Consider the following 25,840-nt stretch of genomic DNA (forward strand, 5'->3'; position numbering starts at 1 on the left):
CAGAGAATCTGCGGAATACAATTTATGCACTGATTGGATTTTTCAATATACAAAAATGTGCTTTTTATGTTTCTGTGGCTTGACCTGTTACATTTAAACACATTTCATTAGTAATTGGGATTGTTCCTTCCCTCCTGATGTTTCAGTTCTCTGTAAGGTTTAAAAAAATACCTTTTGATGTGCATAGATAATTGTTTTTAGAACTCAGATTCTGGACAACTGTGTTTGGACAAAGGCCTGGGGAATCCACACCACGGATTAATGGTCAGCATCCAAATAAAGCACCATAGACTACCACTGCATAGGGCCTTGAATTCAGTTAATGTGTTCCTGGGGCCTAGAGACTTCCAAGGCACAACTCCCCAGTCAGTACAAACCTCTTACTATGACAACTCCAGATTTTAGCAATAAGTAGCTGCAATAAAGCTAGAATACGCAACATCGCTGTCTGTAGTAGATGCAGTCCTTCTTATGGGGGAAAAAAAGTTGTCTATTGGTTGCCCAAAGCACAGAATTAACAAGCTCTGCAAAATAGTTTATATTAAAACATAATGAACATACATCTTAACGACACTAGTGTCAAAGTGAATCTTTGTGCAATTGAGTTAGCGTGGGTACTGTGGAGTTTTATTCGCTTTTTAAATTTTAATCACAGTTGTTTGCAGTAAATTTCAGCAAAATCAATGTAGAGGACTACAAAGTGGCTGTAACCACTGAAAGGGGGTGTGTGTTCATTCCAACTTCAAGTCCAAAACAGGTCATTTAAATTGGAAATTTATTTACTACAATGTGTAATTGTTTAAAACTACAGTATATCAATATCAGAGTAAAACATTTGTGCTCTTGTACAATTCAAAAAGCATATAATAAAAATTTAAATTAAGGAAAAACTTAATTTTTTTTATTAAAAAATATTTTTTTCTGTCCATGTATAGCACTCTTCATGGAGTGCAGGCATGTAGCTCTGTGAACAAATTCCCAGGTAAAATACAAGTGTAAATTATACTAATTACTAAATAGAAAATTTGTACATGAAAAGATACAGATTTGTTAAAACACAGTAGAAACTGATTAACATAGATGGAAACCAACAATATCTGTCCATTAATCAATTGATGAAATGCTGTGTATATTTTGTTCCTTGTAATTCAGTTACAATATTAGTTTAATGGCTTTGATTAACATAAACTAATAACCCAAGAAGTCATTCATAATTACACATAGACTCCTTTTGCCTGTTTTGCATTGTACAGATGACGTCATTTCTGCCACATATTTTGTATTTCCTGCAAACATCTTCTGAAAATTGCTGTGCTGTCTTCCAAAAGGTGCTAAACAATGTTTATTAAAATACTAGGAAAAGTATATCCGGCATTAGTGATACATATAAATGGGGAAAAACAATCTATTGGAAATTCAATATGGCTAAACACAACCCATGATGAGACAAAATGACATGCTCTTAAGCAATAACTGTAATCCAGCAAGCCAATGAAATTGTTTTCCAGACTTGTCAAGAAGAAAACTCTGTATGTATCTATAGTCTATGCGATCGTGCTTGGGCCAGCAGAAAACTCAAATGCAGGTGCAAAATTTTATGAAAATCAGTTCAGCATTTTTTGGAAGATTAACAGACTAACAAACAGACATCTAAATGGCTTATGATTTTATGTACAGTATATGGATGTTCCTGCCTTCTTTAAGAGATCTCACCTCCTTTTGATTTTTAAACATACCTCGCTCCTTCTCTTAGGTTTGCCACGGCCCTGTCTTTGAATTGTTGCCGCCCACTTTCACACATCGTAGACAATGTGTATGTTCTGTCTATGGCATGCAGCCTTATTAAACTTCTCAGTTGCTGTATCTGTCAGGTTGAATTTTGAAATATTTTTTAGCTTATTCAAAAGGCTTTAATTTATATTACACAGAAAAATGGAGTACATTGTAGGAAGACAGGCATCTTTTGCCGTATTTCTAGTTTTTAGCTCCACAGATTTGAAATGTTAATTTTTAGTTTTTAAATTTGCTACAGTATAATCTTCCACTGCATCGCATTTTGTATTTTTTTTATAGTGCTTTTCAATAGTAAACACAATCCTAAAGTTCAGTACAGAAATGTAGAGTTATTTGGAAAGGCAAGTTATTTAGAGGGAACAGACAAAATAATATAAACACTTAACAATAATGAGATTCTTGCAAGACACGCCCTACTTACAATCTATCAAATAAGACAATGGGGCAGCAAAACATTCAGTCTTGTGAAGGATTTGAGCACACACAGATCCAGGGTCTCCGCGCATATAAAGCGTATAAGGACAATGCGTTATAAATGAAATGTCGACGAATAAGCGAAGAAGAAAGCAGCGTGGAGAAAAGAGACTCAAAGCGTTGGAGAGAAAAAAGAGCAAAAAAGAAAAAATAATCTAGATGCAAATTCAGAAAATAAGGCAAGTAATTATCAGCCCGTAACAAGTGGAATTGAAACAAAGCACGTCCAATCGGGCTCAGAATTAAAAGACAGAGTAAAAGACAAAGTAGAACTTCATAAACACGTTCACAAACATTGGCGCTATACACATGTAGAGCAGATTATGAAAGCAGTGGAATTCGAAAGCCTCAAACAAAAAAAAAAAAACATATGCGCGATACAAATGTGGCAAAAGTTAAAGAATATGAAAGTAGGAAAATTAGAAAGTATAAAAAAAAGAAAGTAAAGATCACAGTAGCGCAAACAAATGGAAATTAATACTCGAAAAAGGGAAAATAATCACCACGGACCAGGTGTCATTGAAACAAAGCAGGACAAAGCGATGTCAGAAATAAAAGACAAAAAAGCAGAAAACAAAGTAAAACGTAATAAAGAGATTAAGAAACAAAAGGGCCAAACACATGCAGAGCAGGTTAGAGATAATTCCGGATAGGTTTCTCTGTTTGGAATTTCAGCACAGACAAAGCGATCTACATCATCATCAGTTAATAATTTATTTTGCAAAGTAATCAATAAATGCATGTGAGGTAAAACACGTTTTTGAAATTCTCTGTCTTAAACTTCAAAGCCTTACAATATTTACATACTTCTGACATATCACCTGTGTTCATATATTTGATCTCTATTCGCCTTTTAGTTATTTCTCCAAGTAATAATTTCTCTTTCTTTGCGCTAATGCGATGTTTACTTTCTTTTTTTGACACTGTCGTTTTTTTCTGCTTTCATATTCTGTATCTTGCTCTGCATGTGTTTCGCGCCTACATTTTTTTTGAGTCTTTTGAATTCCAGTTTTCATTATCTCTAAACTGACAAAATTAAACACGTCTCACTGACCTCATTTAAAAGATTCAGCATATTGAGACTCGAAAGATTCCAGATTTTTTTTTTTTACATAAGTTCTGAAATAAAAGTGAAACTAATGAAATAGCAACAATTCAAAGAAAAAAAAAAATCTTATAAGTGTGTATCCGGAAAACCAAACACAGGGTTTGGCGAGCGAAGCCCCCTAGTGTTAATTAATATCAAGAACCTAATAATGACTAAGGATGCCTTTTGCCTTCAGGACAGCTTTACTCCTTCTTTGAATGTTTTCAGGTCTCGATTTGAGAGTAGTAGGATATAGCATTATTCTTAAAGAAGAAAAGTCTTCACTTCTTTGGGCGTGAAGGAGGTGTAATATTACTTCACTCTCTGCACTCCAAAACTCTTCAAAAAGATTCAATAATGTTTAGATCTGTTGAGTGGGGAAGCAATGGAAAACATTTAAGTTCATCCTGGCATTCACGAAACCACACTGGAATTGATTAGCAGTGTGTATGGGGGTATTATCATCCTGAAACAGGGGGACATAGCAGGGAGCAGTGTTTGGGTGCACCTGGTCCTATAAAATGATATAATATTCCTTGGCCATTATACAACCATGCAGAGCAATTATCAAACCCAATGATTCCCACCAGATGGCCACGCATACCATTTTGAATAGCCACCACATTTAATAGTTTGCAACAGACATTGTGGGTTGGTTGTCTACAAACATAAACCCATCCAGATGTAGGAAACAGGGTGACTCATCAGACCATAGTACATTTTTCCTTTGCTCAGTGGTCTGAGTGTTGTTCTTCTTATGTCACGTTATGTGTCTTTATGTGTTGTTATTAGATATAGTCAGTCTTTGAATATCAGTCCTGCTTTGTGACTCTGATAACTTAAAGTTTTGTTCAGGTGGCACCTTCCTCTTTGCTTTGGCCTTCAGATCACAGAACTGCCCTTTCAACCAGTGGAGCTAAAGCTGCTTACAGTACATTTTTTGCTGTCCTTGCCTTTTACTGTTAAATGCAAGTCTGTAGTGGTTCAAAAGCAGGAGGAAGGAAGGATTTGTTCTGCCTCTTCATATTTTCATTTCATATTATCATTCACAAATATCACTTTTATTTTTAAATGACACATTCATATGTGAAATTTGTCCATCCTTCAATTCTTGGTTTCATTTTTCACTGTGGCATCTTTGGAAGGAGGTCTAAAAGGTAAGTTCACAATTTTTCAAGTCAAACTTATTTCTTTACAAATATGGTTTATTTGCATTTCTATGCAAAATTGTGTTCAAAAGTTAAGCATTTTCTATAAATTTGAAAAAATATCTTGCCCTCACAGGCGCTTTACAATAGAGGCTAATGGGACGGGGTGTCACTGGAAAATAAAAGTTTACAAACTTAAGGAAAATGACCAAGACAGTTGTCGAGTATTGAGCCACGTCTTGCAATTACATGCATATTGTTAAATATTATGAGCGTCTTCCATTTAAAAAAAAAACGCCAGCTATGCATGCCATCTGAGCGTTTGTCTTCTTTCACTCTCCCTGGGCATGATTTCCTTTTGAATGGCCAAATCACAGTAAATGTTTTGTGCCACATGGTTTGTTTTGTTTTGATTTACTTCTTTATTTATATGAGAACTCACACAAGCAATTAGAAAACATATTCTTACCACTAGAAAAGAGTACCAGGAATATGTTATAAAATTATTATTTCCAGATCCCTTTGTTATAAGAAACATGGCAGGCGTGTTTTCTTATATCAAAACTTTTGCCGCTTCATCTGAAAGTTTATAGGTCTTTATTTTATGGTGGTGCCCCATACCTTATTTGCCCCTATTGTAAAGTGCCAATGAAGGCAAGACATTTTTGAAAATTTATAGAAAACGCTTAACTTTTGAACATAATATCAGGTGACAAATGCATATACTGTATACCATGTCTGTGAAAAAATACCTTAAACTTGAAAAATACCAAACTTCTCCATTAAGTGGCACATACTGTTTGAACATCTTAAACACGGCAATAGGCCTCAGATCTTTAAGGGTATAAGACATCTTTACGCACTCCAGAGAGAATGGTATGGACAGCTGATTATTATGAGCATTCGCTCTTCTTTCGAAATATAAAAAGCAGATATTTTCACAGATTCTATTTTGTATGTTCATTTCCAAAAGTAGTAGGTTGCAAACATCTTTCAATAGAGGCCATGCACATTGACAAATCTTTCATTAATTAATGCATACATAGTACTGCTCAACAAATAAAAGGTATGCTGTAGAATCATTTAGCTTTCTTTCCTTCTTGGATTATCATTTAAAAGTTAGGAGTAATATAACTAAGCACGTTTCAAGCTATCGATTTCTGTCCTTTAATTTATAATAACCCCTTGGCCATGAAGACTGAGAGTAGCTTGCCTGTCATCACAGAGGCACTCGTCACCAGTGGCACGACCAGATGTAGGTTCTACAGCCTGACGTCAAAATGAGTTTAGAACAGAAGTCTGCATGGGGGCCGAGATCAGCTGGATTGGAGAGAGAGACTGAGGCTGAAGTGTTGCATATGAGAGTGTGTAAGAGAGCAGAGCAACCATAACAAGCTAACAGGAGAGGAGCAGGTGGGTATGGAATTGAAGTAAACATTGTTAACTTCAGCAGTGAACTTGGGTGGTGTTCATTGTAGTAGTATTTTTGAGAGGTTTCTCATCTGTCTAAGTGTACTATTGGTAAAGTATCGCCAATGTCAGCTAGCATCCTTTGATTGTTACATATAAATGCTTACATAAGTACATAACAGATTAACTTGTCTGAGTAATTTAAAAGTCACTTTGCCCTGATGAATGTCAGTTTTCAGACCACTTGAATCACACTTGTCCATCACAGGTGATCCACAGACCACACGTTTGAGAACCACCATAATCTAGACAAATAACTAGAAACTGTGTGGAGTTTTGAAGCCTATTTGAAGGATTCAGGCCTCTGTTGTAGCAGTGGACCTTCGATTCACAACACTTTGCTTGGATGTTTATATTTTTGTGTAGTCGCTTTTCACCTGGTCCTTGTGGCTAAATCTTCACCCTACCTTTTTATAATTGTGACAGTACACATATTGATAGATAGATAGATAGATAGATAGATAGATAGATAGATAGATAGATAGATAGATAGATAGATAGATAGATAGATAGATAGATAGATAGATAGATAGATAGATAGATAGATAGATAGATACTTACTTACTTACTTTATTAATCCCAAGGGGAAATTCACATACTCCAGCAGGTATACCAGGAGTGATAACAATGCAGGTATACAGACAGACAATATCTTTGAATAATGTTAACGTTTACCCCCCCGGGTGGAATTGAACAGTTGCATAGTGTGGGGGAGGAACGATCTCTTCAGTCTGTCAGTGGAGCAGGACAGTGACAGCAGTCTGTCACTGAAGCTGCTCATCTGTCTGGAGGTGATACTGTTTAGTGGATGCAGTGGATTCTCCATGATTGACAGGAGCCTGCTCGGTGCCTGTCACTCTGCCACAGATGTTAAACTGTCCAGCTCCATGCCTACAGTAGAGCCTGCCTTCCTCACCAGTTTGTCCAGGCATGAGGCGTCTCTCTTCTTTATGCTGCCTCTCCAGCACACCACCGCATAGAAGAGGGCGCTCGCCACAACCGTCTGGTAGAACATCTGGAGCATCTTATTGCAGATGTTGAAGGACGCCTGCCTTCTAAGGATGTATAGTCGGCTCTGTCCTTTCTTACACAGAGCATCAGTATTGGCAGTCCAGTCCAGTTTATCATCCAGCTGCACTCCCAGGTGTTTGTAGGTCTGCACCCTCTGCACACAGTCACCTCTGATGATCACGGGGGTCCATGAGGGGCCTGGGCCTCCTAAAATCCACCACCAGCTCCTTGGTTTTGCTGGTGTTCAGTTGTAGGTGGTTTGAGTCACACCATTTAACAATGTCCTTGATTAGGTTCCTGTACTCCTCCTCCTGCCCACTCCTGATGCAGCCCACGATAGCAGTGTCGTCAGCGAACTTTTGCACATGGCAGGACTCCGAGTTGTATTGGAAGTCCGATGTATATAGGCTGAACAGGACCGGAGAAAGTACAGTCCCCTGCGGCGCTCCTATGTTACTGACCACAATGTCAGACCTGCAGTTCCCGAGATGCACATACTGGGGTCTGTCTTTAAGATAGTCCATGATCCATGCTCCCAGGTATGAATCTACTCCCATCTCTGTCAGCTTGTCCCTAAGGAGCCGAGGTTGGGTAGTGTTGAAGGCGCTAGAGAAGTCTAGAAACATAATTCTTACAGCACCACTGCCTCCGGTAATATAAATTGATAATTTATGTTAACCACTTTAAATTTGTTTGTTTTACTGTAATCTGTAGCTTTATGTGTGTATATTATGTAATAAATAAAACTTGTAATTGGTATTATACCTGTAAACATGTTGTGACATTTTGAGCTGGTTCTCAGTGAAAAGCACTCTACGATGATAACCAAAGTTGAACTTCAATGTTGAACTAAGCAGAACCTGATAAATAGATAAAGTTGAATTAATAAGATGGTCTATTTTGTTCATTCTAACATTCACTCTAATGCACAATAGGTTATGCACTTTTAAAAGTGCATAAAAATGTATTGAGTATGTAAAAGCCTCTCAATTACAGTCTGAATAAGTCGGAGTATATGAAATGATGAATTGATTTTATAAACTGCATGGCTCTGGTCATATTTAAGTTTATATTTTCACTTGTATTTGATTGTTTAATAAATTACAAAAATACAGTTTTAAGAGTGCATGTGGTGCCACTGGGTAGTCACTGTGGTTAGAAAGCCCACCAATTTCAGATTACTGGCCCAGCTGGCTTACATTGCATACAATATGGTTATTTATCAGATGCTTGTATGCTAAGCAGAATATAAACCACAGATATATGTAATGTAATGTAAACATGAAGAAAACATATTTGTGTTTTTGTAAGTACTAGTTGACAAGGTTTCATCATAAGTAAATTGACAAATAAAACATTGGGTCAAATATACAAATCTCAGTAAAATAATGTTACATCGTAAGGAATTGCCAAATATGGCCATTGTTAGGGAAACACCAGATGGTACATGAGGCAGGGCAGAAGCATGCCAGAGCAGCTCTTTCCTAATAATGGCTACATTTCTTTCTTTGAGAATCATATATTGTTAAAACTACCTAATCCATTTCAGGGCTGTAGCTGGCCGGAGTCTGTGAGAGCAGCACTGGATGTAATCCTGGATCCAGTCCTAGACAAGATGCTAGTTCATTACAGAGACAAACTTCCACACTCATACCGAGCCCGTTAACAATTGCCAGCCACCTAACAGTTACATCTTTGAGAATTTGGGAGGAAAAGTAGAGCGCCCAGATGAGAAACCAACACATACATGTGGAGAATGTTCAAATTCCAAACAGAAAATGGCATACAAATTTAGGATGGACCCATGAGGCAGCAGCTTAAACCACTGTGCCGTCAATGTGTATTAAATTTATCACTTAAAAAACAGTTTTCTTACTTCTCTTTTCTATTTCTGCAGGCGCTCGACGAAACTTAAGAAATGATTTGTTAGTGGCAGCTGATTCCATTACAAACACCATGTCCTCCCTTGTGAAAGAGCTAAACTCAGGTAAGAGTTTAAATGTTACTATAAAAGCCTTTGAAACAAAAGAATTGTCAAGTGGAATGGTATTATGATCTCAGCAAGCTGAAAAATAAACCAAATAAATGGAGTGAACAAAGCCATTGTTGGGATCACAACTGAATGTTAAAAGCTGTGCAGAACATAATTTAAGATGGAAGGGCCAAAGTAAAATCAAAATTGCAGTTAAGAACCAAACAAGTGTTAAAGCCAAAAGTAGTTATAATGCTAATTTAGGAATATTACTCTAAATAAAACTAATGAACTTGAATTCAAAGAGTCATTAGTCCATCAAATGGATGTCTTTGATATGTGCGTCAACATCATTTAATAGTAAACACATGCCAGTATCCCACATTGCGAAGACGCTGGTCACATGCCTGGTGACAGAATGTGGTAAACACAAATAGCATATCCACGAACATGTAAAGTGTATGTGCCTTGTCATAGTAGAGTCCTAGGGTGACCCTGTTTATATATATTTTATTAATTTTATTGAAATCAAATAACATTCCATACAAATAAATCACGTTTTACAAAAATATGTTCGAAACAAATCAACCCCCACCCCTGAGAAAGAGAGCTAGGCCAGCAGAGTAAAACTTCAACCTAATAAAAATAAGTTAATAGATAAATTAATAAATGAATATTAAAAAGGTAAATGGAGTAAAAGAGGGGAGAGAACCTGCTTCCTCAATTTAAATGCTTATTCTAAAATGTTATTGATTAGATCTTGCCAGATTTTTAAAAAAGTTTTGAACAGATCCTCCAAGTGAGAATCTGATTTTTTTCCAATTTCAAATAGTATATAACAGGGGTAGGCAACGTCGGTCCTGGAGTGCCACAGTATGTGCAGGTTTTTGTTCCAACCCAGTTCCTTAACGAGAACTCAATTATTGCCGATGAAGCACATATTGCTTAAGTGACATTTGAATGCTTCATTTTAGTGGTCTCGCTTGTTAAGGTTCTCCAACCTTAATTGCTTATTTCAATCTTAAACTGCTGCATTCAGTGTTTTAATTGCTCCTTATTAGCAATAAGATGTAAAAGACAAAGCAGCCAGCAGTTCTCCAGCTAGCTTTTTTCCAATTACATCTGTGTGTGTTCGTCATGCACGGTTTGATTTAATAAAACACTTAATAGAAAAATGTGACAGACTGAAAATGATCTGTTTTAGGCTTCAAATCATTTGGATGATATCCTTGGAAAGGAAAAAAATCTACGATATAAAAGCCTTACATTGCACAGACTAACAAGCCATAAAATTAAATAAGGTCTGAGATTGGCAATGATTGGTTTCTAATTAAGCAATTGGGTTGAATGAAAACCTGTAGCCACTGCGGCTCACCAGGACCGACATTGCCTACCCCTGTTTTACATCTTATTGCTAATAAGGAGCAATTAAAACACTGAATGCAGCAGTTTAAGATTGAAATAAGCAATTAAGGTTGGAGAACCTTAACAAGCGAGACCACTAAAATGAAGCATTAAAATGTCACTTAAGCAATATGTGCTTCATCAGCAATAATTGAGTTCTCGTTAAGGAACTGGGTTGGAACAAAAACCTGCACATACTGTGGCACTCCAGGACCGACGTTGCCTACCCCTGGTATATAACATCAGTTACCCACTGACTTAGAATAGGTGAGTCAGGATTCTTCCAGTTGACCAAGAGAAGTCTACATGCTAATAGTGTAGTAAAGCCAGTCACAGTTTGTTTGTCCTTCTCCACTTTAAGCCCATCTGGGAGTCCACCAAACATAGCTGTTAATGGATTAGGAGGGATTGTGACACCAAGGCTGTCTGAAAGGCATTTGCCTCCTTTCTTTTGCATCTGCAGTCCCAGGGAATTAGATAGACTACCAGAAAAGACAGGAGAGAAAGTTAAACTTTTTATTTGTAGACTAACTTAAGGTTTCCAATTGTGTCCAGATTTTAGGCAGAGTAAAATGAGTATGACAACAATATATACGCAACTTGGATAATAATTTGTTCATCTTGCTTAGACTTCCAGATGGCTGTCTGTCTTAGTATGTTTATTGGTCTCTGGTCCAGCATAGCCCTTAGATGAAATGGTAGCTGCATGTCCCTTAATGGATATAAGGTCAGTAAGTCCTTTTACATGAATGGAGAAGCAGAGAGAGTTTTTGCCTCTCTCCTAGCCCCTAATTGGACTCTAGGCCTGTCATCCTAAAACTTTTGCTCCTTTCAGTGGCACATAAATTCCACCTGTCAAGCTAAATTCATGCTTCAGATGTCAAAAATAGCTTCAGATGTCAAAAATAGAGTATGTAAGCAGGAGCTTTGCACTCAGTAGGTGCATGGGTTATAGCAAAGCCTTCATCCCCAGAGTTCAAAACCAGCCTGTCAGTTCCTGCTTTGGTATTTCAGATACATGCTAAACACCTTCATGCAGAAATTTTATCTGATCTTGGAGTGGTAATGTGCCTGGAAAACTGGCTTATAAAGCCTCTCACTTAAACATTACTATCTTTATAGTTAAAATAAAACATATGGCTCAAAAGACAATCTACAAAAGATTTATTACCATACATGCTAGATATTACCATTTTTTGCTGTCTATTACAGCATGCAAAACCCGTAAACAAAACAAACTCAAAACATTGCCAAATTGACATCATTTACAAAATGATCAAATATTCTAATTAGTCTCAAAAATACTAAGAAAGTGTGTTCACGTGAATAAACTTTGTAGCTTATAACACATAGGTCATTAAACCCAGCATCCATTTAATTTCCAAACTGGTTTTCTCCTGTGGAGAAGCAGATTTTTGTGAATAGACGCTGTTTGCTTTTACTCAGGCTGGGTCAGTCAACACAGAGCCAGAGAGAACACAGAGAGAGCACCCCAGCTGGTAATAGGTGTTCAAACATTATGAAGTACCCAAGGCTATCTGCTGTATTGCAGTGTTTCCCTTAAAGCAGCACAGCTCATTTAAACAGCTCAGCTAGACCCTGATTTTTGAAAAAAACATGTACCTAAATTGATTGTAAACCAAACCTTGGTCACAATGTTTATACCAATCAAGCACAACATTAAAACCACCTGCCTAATATTGTGTAGGTCCCACTTGTGCCACCAAAACAGCTCTGACCGTTGAGACATGGACTCCATAAGGCATAGTATCTGGCACCAAGACATTACTCGCAGATCCTTTGAGGTCCTGTAAGTTGTGAGGTGGGGCCTCCATGGCTTGGACTTGTTTTTACAGCACATCCCACAGATGCTTGATTGGATTGAGATCTGGAGAATTTGAAGGCTAAGCCAACACCTTGAACTCTTTGTCATGTTTCTCAAACCATTCCTGAATAGTTATTGCACTATGGAAGGGAGCAATATCCTACCAAAAGACACCATTGCCAGCAGGGAATACCATTGCCATATAGGGGTGTAGGTGGTCTGCAGCAATCTTTAGGTATGTGGTACATGCCAGAGTAACAACCACATGAATGCGAAGACCCAAGGTTTCCCAGCAGAACATTGCTCAGAGCATCACACTGCCTCCGCTGGCTTGCATTTTTCCCATAGTGCATCCTGCTGCCATCTCTTCCCCAGGTAAACAACATTCATGCACCCGGCCATTAACATGATCTAAAAGAAAATGTGATTTATGAGACTAGGCCCCCTTCTTCTATTGTTAGTTTGTCCAGTTCTGACGCTCATGTGCCTATAGGTGTTTTCAGTGGTAGACAGGGGTCAGCATAGGCACTTGGACTGGTGTTCAGCTACCCAGCAAACTGCAATTCACTGTCTCTTCTGAAACCTTTCTCTCATGGCCAGTATTAAGTTTTTCAGCAATTTGTGCTATATTAGCTCTTCTGTGGGATCGGACCAGACAGACTAGCCTTTTCTCCCCATGTTCATCAATAAGCTTTAGGCACCCATGACTCTGTCACTTGTTCACCGGTTGGATCACTTTTTGTAGGTACTACCAATGCATACAAGGAGCACCACACAAGACACACACAAGGTTTGGAGATTCTCTGACTCAGTCATCGGCCATCACCATTTGGCCCTTGTCAGAGTCACTCAGATCCTTACATTCGCCCATTCTTCTGCTTCCAATACATCACCTTCAAGAAATGACTGTTCACTTGCTGCCTAATGTATCCCACCCCTTGACAGGTGTGATTGTAATGAGATACTCAATGTTCCTCACTTCACCCTTCAGTGGGTTTAATGTTGTGGCTGATCGGCATATTTATTCGTATTATACTGTCAGTAATACACTGTCAACCTCATCCCATAACAATTTGAAGCTGTGTTTGTGCTGATGTGTAGCAGTAGTGAAGTGTATTATATCCCTTCAATATGACAGCAGAATGTAAGGCTACAGCAATTGCATGGATGTCTCAGGGTGTAAAGCTGAAAAGTCAGAAAGAGTAGTATGACCATGAGATATCCTATGTTGCAAAATAATTAAATAAAACAAACACTCTCCGAAAAACCTCTCTTGAAATCAGTTTTTAGAAGATGACAATGGCTGTGTTTATTGACATTTACTGTATACTTTAAAGCTGTTTCAGTTTACTTTAAAGTCTGATGATAAGCAAGAAAAAGGAAAACTAAATTCAGAACAATTCATCTTCAGCCAGCAGTTTTCTTTTAAGCTGCTCTCATATCTCTCAGATAGTGGAAAGATGATGCTCATCACATCATCTTTCTGCTGTACAGGGTTTAGAAAAGTTGTAATATATTAAGGTGGCAAAACCCAAGTAACAAATGCATGGCAATAAAATGAAAAAATCAGAGTGTATATTTCTCTACCATAATAAAGCCAATTTGAAGTCCGCTATAGCCACCAGTACACCATCACTCACTCACAGGATGATACTGAAAGGAACAGAAACATTGTTTCAGATAATGAAGCTCAGCATTATAGAAATCGATAAAGAAACTCTGCAGTGAGAATGGGCACAGAAAAAACCTTCAAGATGGCTTCCAGCAAAACACCCTGTATTAAAGGGGTGGGAGTTAAAATTGCCTCTATAGATTCCACAGAAAGACGCATTAGTGTACAATTTATCTTTACAATAGATCTGGAAAATTCTGAAACAAAGAGGAGAATGGTGGACAGTTATATTATATAACACATAGCTGCTGGCAGATCTGTGAGTCTGATGATGAGTATTCTGTCAGCAGACTTCTACCTTTTCATTTTCCATTCCTGATGTATCCTATTTGAGATGGTAGAAGCACAGAAGTTAAAGCCTGGTGCTTGAGAACATGAAAACAATGGAAACTACAGTCAAAGTAGAAAAAAATGTATTCATTAGTGGTCTAAATAGATCCAAAGTGAGTGACTTAGACTTATCATCTATTGGCTAAAGTATTTGGGAATTTAACACTACAACCATCACACATTTTCTAACTACTAAACCACCAGGCTGCACCAAATGGCATCTGAATCCTTTTCTTCTCAGTAATGGCCTATCAGCTCAATATGCTGATAACGCATTCCCATTTCCCAAACTCCAAACACCACATATAGCCTAATACAGCTGGAGTGAATGTAAAAAATAGATCATTACTTGGCATATATTGTTTATGTGGTGACACTTTACATAATTCTCTTTTTGTTTTATTGTGTGTGCATTCTCCAATTTTGCAGTGCTTCTTGGAGCGAGAACGAACCGAACGGGTGCTGTGATACAAACGGCTGTCTCGGCATTAAACTTCTTCAGTATTTGTTCCAAATATTATATTAGGTCAAAACATTATTTTTCTGTATACAGAAAATAGTTTATAAAATTACAGCATTACTTTACATATTTCACAGAATATGTCAGTAAATGACAGTCAGCATAACGGACTGAGTATAATGCTCTGCACGTCACCAGTCCACTATCATTTCTGTGGCTCACACTCCAAAAATGGGTGCACTAGATTCAGTTTTGTTTTTTGCTTACTGTGTTTGTGTGTGTTCTGCACATTATCAGTATTCTGTCTGCCTCTTTGACCATCTTCAGTGTCCTTTCACATTGAGCTGGGAGCTACTGTCTTGTTGTGTTTACAGTTTGGTACAAAGTAGCCACTGTCTTTTGAGCAAACAGCTTATTTGTCATGCAAAATCTGTGCTTGAAGTTCAGTAAAATAACAATCAGTGCTTGCTATTGTGTCGACTTCTTCATCCTTCTCCTTCATCTATAACAGGGGTAAAATTTGAGCGTGCGCTGATATATACATCAACTCTTTCTAATTGTGGTCCCCCTTGGAGATCCAAGTGTGTGCTTATCTATAAATAAACTATTTGGACAGTGGTAGGAAGTATAAAAGCTTGCCAAAAGTGAAACGTCCCATATGAAAAGTGCAGGTGAGCATGCATACATTTCCACTACTGCTAAGCACATAAAAGGAAATGCCCACTTCTAACAATGTGGAAGTGATGTGAACATATTGTCAGCAGTGACTTTTCTCATGTATTTATGAAAGGATCACAAATTACATTACAGGTTACTTTGATATTTAAATCAAATAGGCAATAGTATCTAATGTGTTTGTGTGTGTGTGTATGTGTATATATATATATATATATATATATATATATATATATATATATATATATATATATATATATATATATATATATATATGTGTGTGTGTATGTATGTGTATATATAATATATATATATATATATATATATATATATATATATATATAGATCTATATACTGTATATATACAGTGTGTATATATGTATATGTATATACTGTATATAAACACACACATACACTTACATATATATATATATATATATATATATATATATTTGTTACTTACATCAGGAGCAAAACTTTAATTCCAGACTTGTCGGGTTGCGTTGACTTTCACTGTGTGAAAGGGAATCAGCATTTGAACAACTGCTCATCAACAAGTATGTCTACCCTTTCTTATAATGCCTGATGTGGCAGTGTGCGAAGTGTCTGATATACCAAAAAATCTGTCAGTATGCAAAGTGCACAACCTGCATCAGTTTTACTTGGGGAAAGGAGAACATGTAAGATGGCTCACTGAGGACGGAGCGATCTGTAGCTCACTTGTAATGTTTCCACAGAAACAACAGACCTGACAATGTAGGAGTCGTGTATGAAAATACAAGATTAAACTGTCAGTTTTCTTTGCATGTGTACACATCTGCCATCAAGCACATGTACGTGAATCAATACGTTCAATTGTGTGTGTATGTAATTCAAAACATACACAAACATTCCAACATTTCAGATCATCCTAAAAGGAACCTCATTTACAGCCAAGTAACATATTGCATCGGTCCTTCCATTTTCACAAAGAAACACCACCATTTTGTCTTGCATTTGTATTCATTGTCTCTCTGCAATGTCTAAAAACATCACGAGTGCGCTGCCGTCCATCAAGGCTATCTTCACTCATGGTGTGTAGGTGTAGGACCTAATTGTATGTCCCACTTTGCGTGTTCTCCCTTCTCCATGTACAATTCATGTTAACTGTGTACTTCATTTTCAACGGTGTATTCCAATGCCATTTCAAGTTAGTTTATTGTCATGTTGTACCTTGTGACAAGAAGAGACATGAGACATGGCAAAGGCTTGGGGCAGCCACCCGTATAATCTGTATCCTGGCTGCAAAAAGTAAAAGTTTGAATGTAAGTCAGGTTTACAAGACAGAGTCCAAAACAGAACTGAATTCCAGAGGAAGAGAGTGAGGCTTTATAGGAAGTCTGGGGGAAGTGATGTCGTCCTCAGGGCCAGGATCAGAAGTGGCATGTCCTGAGTTGAGGCAGTGGCTCCTGGTGGGATTTCCCTGGAAAGGTCTGCAGGGAACTTCGAAAGAGCGTTAGTGCACCCCGCCCACCCCTGGGCAGATGTGTTACCATTATTCTCCAAGCCCTTCAGCTGCCTCCTATTCACACATGTGTGACAACCTAAATGTAATAAGCAGACCATCAAAAGTTTTTACTTCATTACATGTCGTGAAGCAATTTGAGATTATCAGTGTGACTATCATCAATCACATTTTGGAATAGAGTTTCAGAGTTACAACAACATAAGCAACTGAAGTGCAGCAAAGGACAGGAGCTTGACATGCACACTGATGAAATAATTAAAAATCTAAAAACACAACACAAATTGACATGGGCCAAGCATTCTTAGGGTTAAAACATGAGATTTCTTTCACTACCTTTGACTCGCTAAGAGACCTATCAAAAATAAACTGAAATATGTATAGTGTTCTAGTCTGTGACCAACAGAGGACAAGTATAAGCAGACCCCAAATCCAGGGCACACTCAATAGAGTTCAAAATTATAAAACTATTTATTAGAGAACTTAAGGTAAATAAAGGAAGGTACAGTGGGAGGGTGGCTCACAGAACTTGTACCACACATGAAAATAAAGAGACATTGACGCCCTTTCTCTCCCCTTGACTAAGACTATGCCTCACCCGCTAACCTTCTGTCTCCCCACCTCCTCCAAGCCTACCACACTAGCTCTGGCTTCCTCTTCTGTCTCTTGCAAACTATGAAGCTCCCCTGAGTGAAGATTTGGAGTCCCTTTGATGGTCTGACAACTTGTTAGGGAAATAGCTTACATAAAACTGTTTACTGACCACTAAACATAAAACAACAGTAAACTTGTGAACCAGTGGCTTCCCATTTCTTCATAACTTGAGCATATCTACTCCCACACTTAAAATGTAACAATTTCTTGGGTCAGACAAATTATTAAACATTTATATCTATAACAGGCATGTATGACTCAGTCAAAATGAACCAGTTATTTCAATGTATTTTGTGTTTACAGTATACAAGTTTGGTTTTCTCTTCCACTTCATAAAAATCAGACTTTTGGACAGTTTAGAAATCTTTGAAAATGTGTTTTTAAGTAGGCTTTTCAATTTGTTTTCTGGTGTATGAAGTTTTTTTATTTTTTGTCACAAATTTTGATTCTTTAGAAGCTGGCAGTGAGACGGAGAGCAATGTTGACTCAGACTTCAGCAGAGTCCAATTTGATGATTTGGTGCCATCCCCAACCTCAGAAAAAGCTTTCCTTGCACAGATTAATGCCAGAAAACCAGGGTATCTTCACAGCTCCTTGGCCACAGGTGCCATCCGTGGCGACATGTAAGTACTGAGAACTGATGTTCAGGTCATAAGATGCCCTAAGAAAGATGATGCCCTCCGTCTGTGTCAATATGAGACTGTTATGGCACTTAAAAAAGTTAAGGCTAACAATTTCTATACATACTTTGTTTTTATGAGGTTTTAATATAAAAATACAGAGAAGAAGTTGTCTGCAATACTTAATCCAAAATTCTCTGTAATTTTATTTAGCTTTTCATCCATTTTCTGAACGTACTTATTCCATTTAAGGTAGCTGATAACCAAAGCCTAACCTGCCGACCCTGAGCTCAGGACGGTAAGCAATATTGAATGTGTTGTCCGTCACTGTCACTCACAGTGGATCAATTTAAAGTTGCAAATCACCCTAAGTTACTTGTGGAATATGGGAGAAACTCAAACAAACCCAGGTAAACAGGTCTGGACCATGTAAACTCTACAATGTTAGCTGGTATAGAAGTCAATCTTGAGTCTCTGGAGTGGAGAATAGAAGTGTTAAACCACTTTGCCACACTTGTCCATTTATTTTAGCCTAACATTTTACCAGTACCATTTAGATAGGATTGCCATGTAAGGTGTTATAAACACTCCCTGGAGATATTATTGCTCCTTTTTGTGTTATGATGAATGTTATTGTTATGGATATCTAGTTTAGATTTGGACCTCACTGTTTCTGTGTTTTGACTAAACTCCCAGCATAACATTTGGGCTTTGTCGCAATTTTCTCATAAAGGCTCCCTGGTTTCTTGACTGACATTTCATTTGTTTATGCCATAAACCTCTTCTTAATCTCTGTTTTTTAAAGGTATGCCAATTGTCATTTTGGAGAAATGCAAGGTGTTCAAGGATACCACTGAAGAATAAAAACATGAAACATAAAAGATAAAAGTAAACAACATTAGAATAGAAACCAAGACATGAAAAACAGGGAAGGGATGGTTCCTACATTGTGTCAGATGATGCACAGATAGGCTCTGTCTTAGGCCCCGGATATACTTAACGCTACACGACGCTTGCGCTTGAGGACGCTGCTGCCACACAAGCAGTGTACAGTCTATACTTGCATGTGTAATTTAAGTAAATCTGGAGGTTTCCACCAGGTTGGCAGTGCGAGAAATTATCACAGTGAGAAAACAATGTCCAGTTTTGCTGTGTTGTGAGTTGAGGAACAAAGATGTTGAAAATAAAAATTCTTTGCATTCTGATACTGTTGCGAAAGTGCAGGAAAAAAAAAAAGACAGCAACAGCGATACAGATGGTATGTGAAACCTTTAAATGTATTAAATCATTACAATGGGGAATATGCAACACTTGAATTGGCTGTGCAAGAAATGGATGAAGAAAAGCACATTCGCATGTCAGCATTTAAGTTTGATGACCTGCTTCACTGCATCAAACCATTCATCAAACATCGAAGCACGCAGATTGATCCTGTTGGAGCTGCAGTGCGGCTTACCATCACATGTTGATAGTAAATATTGATATTGACTTCACATACCAAAACTCACACGCCACCCATATTTTTGCTGGTACTGCAACTCAAACACATGTTAATTTCTGACAGCGTACTCAGAGGACGCATCAAAACAATGCTGGGAACACGTGGCAGCATGAAGTATACACCAGCCTTAACTGTAATCTTGAAATGGATAAGGAAGTTTTACAAGATTTCATCATGTTGATTTAGATAGCTTAGGAGATTTCTAACTCTTGGACATTTGGATTCCTGAGGATTTTTATGTCAGCAATTTTTTTTAAAATCAAAGTCCACATCCTAACATTGACTTAACTCCTTATTTATTAAGGCATTAGCCTTAACAGTGTTAAATGAAGCTGTACTTGATGTTATCATTTCTTTTATTGAAACTGCATTGTTAAGGACATTGGAAAGTTTTCACATGAGAGGCGAGCATCCCATCCATCAACCTTGATGCTCCATACTCCTTCAACCATTTGTGTTAGGAAGTTCATATCCCAAATGTGCTTCCCTTCAGTTTCCTCCAGTATTCTCAAGTATATGATTCATAACTGAAATAAGAATTAAGTAAATGACGGGAGATCATTCAGCCCGTCAAACTCATTTGTTTAGCTAATAACTAAGCTGTCCCAATATTTCATCCCAATTCTTCTTAAAGTTGTCAAGGTTTCTGCTTCAGCTCCACATCTCTGTTCTTTATCCAGAGAGTTGAGGGAGTCTGGAACAAACAAGTGCTTCCTGGCTTCAGTCCTAAATGCACTTCCCTTCCCACTGGTGTCTTCGAGCATGTTATTTACCCTTCAGTGTAAAGAATTCTGTTGGATTAATTTTATCAGTAAGTTTAAGAATTTTGAATCAGGATTTGGTCTCCGTGTCACTTTCTCATTTCAGGATGGAAGAGGTTAATTTCCCTTGGAATATTCAACAAGAACATGCCTTGTAATCTTGGGACTGCTCGCTCAGTTTTACAGCATGACGACGACAATTTCAAACAGTATTCCGGAGGTGTTAGTTCGCTATAGTATAATGCCCCTTACTGAGGCATGTAGAGACTGATAGAGGGGCACATTACAGAAATGTAACTATTTAAAGTCAATAGAAAAACGATTTCTTAGATTATAATGTAGTTGTACTCATTTCTGGTCATAATAGTAACCAGTCTTTAGAATGACATTTAATGAGCTAATGCAACAATCTTGATATTAAATGGTTTATCTTCATTTTCAAGGCATCAAAAGGTAACATTTTTTTTTGAAAATCTAAAGGTTGTCCCTAACTAAAAAGAAAACAATGTATAAACTTACAGTATGTAAAGCTAATTGTTACGTACCTTGTGTAAACAGTATTCAGAGGAAATCCTCTTTCTTTTACTTCTGTTCATTTTTAAGCTGTTTCTGGATATATAACATCTGGTTGAATATGTCAGCATTTTTAGATTGGTCTATGGCAAGGTCTTTTACAGCGATAAGGAGAAGGAGGTCAGAAAGCCTCTGCTCTCCACAGCTGTTGTGTAGTTTTGTTTTCACCATTTTCAGCTTTGAAAGTGAGCACTCAGCTGAGGCTGTTGTGACAGGTAATGTGGCATAGATTCTGAGGAATTCACTCAAACAGGGAAAGACATTTTCTACCTCAGTCTTCTTGAAGAAGGTCAGCAGGTTTGTCCATTACTCTTGCGTAAAACTAGGGTGTTGTACCGTGTTATCCACTATGAATATAGAGAAAAGCCAAGCAAAATGACACCTTTTATTGGCTAACTAAAAAGATTACAATATGCAAGCTTTCGAGGCAACTCAGGCCCCTTCTTCAGGCAAGATGTAATGATTACATTATGTCTGAAGAAGAGGCCTGAGTTGCCTCGAAAGCTTGCATATTGCAATCTTTTTAGTTAGCCAATAAATGGTGTCATTTTGCTTGGCTTTTCTTGCGTAAAACAAATGAGGAGTGCAACACTCTTGAGTTCAGACATCAGTTGTTTCTCATCTGACCATCTGGATAACTTTGTGATGTGCCTACTGGGTCTAATTGCTTAATTCATTAGTTTCACCTGTTTTTTTGTAATTGTTGCACTGTTTAATTGAGTAGATGTTTTTCACATGTTCTGTGTAATTGTTTGTATTATTTAAATGGATGGGGACTGAAACCAAACATGGCATCAACAAAGGGCAGTATCTCTGAGGACGAAAGGAAGGTCACCAAAGCTAGTTAGGGAAAATAGACATTAAACAGATGTAGGTCACCGTGAAAGAGGCTGGAGTGGCTGCAGGAGAACTAACAATGTGAAGCTGACTTCTGGAGATTTCTTCCTGTTGCAGGCCGCAAGTTACAATTGGCATTGTTTTTTTCCTGGAAGCAAGAAGTCGCCCTTATTAAGTTAAGTATCATTGAAGCTGGAGGCCAGGCCACTAATAATTGGTATAAACTGCAGTGGGCATCAAAGGCAGTCCTCAGGATCTCTGTTGACGGGATGAGCAGGCTAAGGCAGGGGTGGGCAGATTCAGTCCTGGAGGGCCGCAGTGGTTGCAGGTTTTTGTTCCAACCCAGTTGCTTAATTAAAAAACAATCATTGTCAATTATTTAATTTCATGGCTTGCTATTGCTTTAACTCTTCCATGTCAAGTCATTCTCATATCCTAGATTTTTTTTTCCTTTCTAAGGATATCATCCAAAAGATTTGAGTTATTCTCAGTGCTTCACTTTTTTCTCTTCACTTTCCAAGTATTTAATTAAACCCAATAGTGCATGATAAATACACACAGGTGTAAATGGTAACAAGCTAAATGGAGAAATGCTGGTCTCTTTTGTCATTTGCCTTTTATTGCTAATTAGGAGCAATTAAAAACCGAGAGTACAGCTGTTTAAGACTAAAATAAGCAATAAGGGTTCAAAATCTTAACGAGCAAGACAACTAAAGTGAAGCAGAAGTGTTACTTGAGCAATGAGTGCTTCTTATTAAGCAACTGGGTTGGAGCAAAAACCTGCAGCCACTGCGGCCCTCCAGGACTGAATCTGCCCACCCCTGGGCTAAGGACTACTCCGTTAGTCACTATTAATGAAACCTTTTCTTGCAGTTAGCTGAGAAAACAGTAGCTGCAGGTTCATTTGCTTTCAGAAGTTTAATATTCAAACTGTTGTTCACTTGGTGCTTGTTCTACTTTTAGTGTTTTTCACTACTTTTACAAGATATACAAGAATTGTAGGACTTTCATAAAGCAATCGGTTTTGGGTTATATAACTTTATTACTTTTCTCGAAATACATGCAATAAAATCGTTGATAATAGTATGGAGTGTATTTGCTGAAAATAAGTTATTTGATATAAGATATTAAGTTTTGTACTAGAAAAACTTGAATAATTTGTATGAATAATGTAACATACTTGTTCTCATTCCTAATTGGTTAATTTTTCATTGACTACCATTTATCCAGTCATGTTAAATTGTGCATTGTCAGATTGCATGTATTATCTGCACAATCCAATCAAATTCCGTCCCAGTCTAGCAACACTCGCGCATCATTGGTTTAGCTTTGTGTGCATTGCTCGGCTCCTAGCCTTTCTTTTATGAAGATGATAGAAGTTGCAAAGTTGCTACAATGCAAAATTTAAAAAAATAAATAAAAGCACAGTTCAGCAGCAAAATATGAATATATACTGTATTTTCTCATAAGGGCATGAGTTTACAGTCAACATAAAAGGCAGGTGCATCCTGCCCCTTTGCTGACCACGCCAGTGGCTCTTATTTCAATATTCAGCCTTTTTTGTTTGTGCCATAGCATTACATTTTTTCAGTGTGTATTGTTTCAGTGCATTGCTCAGAAAATGAGCATGTGAAATGAGTGTAAACTCTAAAATTTGTTTCATGTAATTTGGCTTTATCCGTCTTGCATATATTATTCATGCTGCTTACACAAAGTTACTTGCATCTACATTTCTGAATCTAGGTCATTAATATAAATTACAAAGCGCAACACATTTAGCATGAATCCTTGAGGGTTTTCACTGATGACCTGATTCCATGTGGAGGCTTGTCTTGTTCTCTGTCAGTCTTGAACATTTAAACTGATGTGAGTAGCATCCATTAGGTATACATTCTGTTTGATACCTTGGCAGATATCCATGGAGTCTATTAAGATGTTGCTCTGTCATTCCAGTACTACATATCATTTTAAAGACAGTTACACGGAGGTCTAAGTGACAGTAAGCTGGTGGCCCCCTTGAGAATGCATTGTTGTTTGTACCTGTATTTTCCCTAAATGTTCATTATGTCATTAGAAAATCACATTAAACTGTTAAGGGATTACAATCCTAGTACATCAAGCCAGTTAACGTGCACTCCACACCATGACATATCCAGTGTATGCCAATCACGCACACATACAAACACTCTGTTGCATATTTTAATATACTGGTTGAATAGTTAAAAAACAAATACTAAAATAATATTAAATGAGCCAATTGATACAGAAATTAGCCCATATTTAAGAAAGTGAAATAACTGAAAATTGGAAGCAGCAGAAGCTCTTCATGAAAGCTGTTTCGGAGGTAATTTAGCTTTCAAAAGTAATGCAGTACTTCACAGTCAGCTCAAGAATGTGCTTCATTTGGTGGTTACCAACAAAAGCATAAGAAAAATATGTTCAAGGCAGAGTTGAAGATGTGTATCACAGAACCCGGTGAACTTGAGAAGCTAGAAGTGGACAGGTCATCTTAGCACAGATCAGGGTGTTGTGTCAGATTTGAGTCCGGGTGCCTGAGTACTCTCTATGACAGGTGTACTCAACACAAGGCTGACTAGTGGCAGGGAGCTGGCAGGGCTTCATATACCTTTGGTGACCACAACTGAGTCTCACAGTTCTGCCTGGTATTTAATTGTCAAACCCATCTTAGGAGATCCATTGTGTGCTTAGATCAGTTCAGAGAGAGGGAGAATACAGAGTTTGCCTCCTTTTATATTTAGGTATCATATTACCTAATCAGTTTTTTTTAAGGTCATAAGCTTTTCTTGTATAAAACAGTCCACATTTGCACTATATAGAAACTCACATAGTAATGTAATAGCAACATTAAATACTGCTGCAGTTCGTATTTCTTGTTGTAGCTAATAAATCTGGTTCAACACAAAGAGCTTCACAAGGACCCTTGCACAATAATAGCAAAAATTGAATCACACTAATATTTTTAAACCACACTTAATCCTGTTATGTTTATGAAATAGAAAATAAAATAAATAGAAAAAAGGATATAAGGCCTTAAAAGACCCACAAGTAGGTATCATCCCAGGCAGCCAGCCCTAATCTTTACAGGCAAGCTTTAGACAATACAGGCCTAAAATGGGATCCATGGATTTAAAAGTTGAAAAATAATGTAAATGTCCAAAGATACATTAAAGATGCCCCTCAAGGCAATAACCCTTGTTGATCCATAGGAAATCCAAGGTCGCAGGGGGCTAGACCCCTTCCTGACCGCATCGGATCCAAGGCAAGAAACATTCCTGCACAGCACACCAGTCCATTACAGGGTCCTCTGACACAATGGCCCATTTGGAATCACTAGTTAACCTAACCAGCACACCCTCGAGGATGTGAGTGTAAACCCAAAGTACCTGGATGAAGGACCCATACAATCACAGGGGCAACATTCAAACTCCACATGAACATGTCCAGATGCAACATTTGAAACAAGGACACTGGATCCGTGATGCTCGCTGCCCCATCAAGCTCCTCTCTATGTCATTATCATTCTTGAATTTGCTTGCAGAGGGGAAAATGAAAAAGTAAAAAGTTCCATGTGTCATGGTTAAGCCAGGGTTGTTGGCCTGGCGCAAGTTTATTTATTTCTTTGATTATTGGTTATGTTGTTTTATTTTCATGTTCTTAGTTCTGCTTTTGGATTTGTTTTGTCTTTTTTACATTTACATTATGTAATTACATGTTTTTGTTAATCTTGTATTGTTTATTAGTTTTTTTGTATGTATGCATTAGGTAAAAATGTACTGTTACGTGTCCTGTGTTTTGTGGGTATAGATAGCCTCAAGAGGCCAGGTCACCTCTATGTCACTGTTTCTGGCTGAGGGTTAAAGTTCATCAGAGTGACATTGTGATAGAATTGTAGAATTCACATCATCATGAGTATTGTTCAGATTTTCTAATTTTGTGAATATTTGCTGTATTTTGTGGGTTGCTTTACAGATTATTGACTGGATGTGTTCGATTTGGGTTGCCTTTTTAGACAAACTGCTTTAGCCTTATTTTTTGTTCATGTCTTAT

General features: G+C 37.6%; 1 protein-coding gene across 14 annotated transcripts in view; it reads left to right on the top strand.

Annotated features, from left to right (window-relative positions):
• Nucleotides 1–25,840, top strand: part of dtna (dystrobrevin, alpha) — a 468,481-nt gene that overhangs the window by 431,217 nt on the left and 11,424 nt on the right. For all 14 annotated transcript variants that reach the window (XM_051929100.1, XM_051929099.1, XM_051929098.1 and 11 more), the window contains 2 exons: nt 8,882–8,971; nt 17,935–18,103. In XM_051929100.1, the coding sequence (XP_051785060.1) occupies nt 8,882–8,971; nt 17,935–18,103 (259 nt within the window). The remainder of the gene's footprint in view (nt 1–8,881; nt 8,972–17,934; nt 18,104–25,840) is intronic.

This window comes from Erpetoichthys calabaricus, chromosome 6 (assembly GCF_900747795.2).
Source record: "Erpetoichthys calabaricus chromosome 6, fErpCal1.3, whole genome shotgun sequence".
In the NCBI taxonomy this organism is placed as follows: Eukaryota; Metazoa; Chordata; class Cladistia; order Polypteriformes; family Polypteridae; genus Erpetoichthys; species Erpetoichthys calabaricus.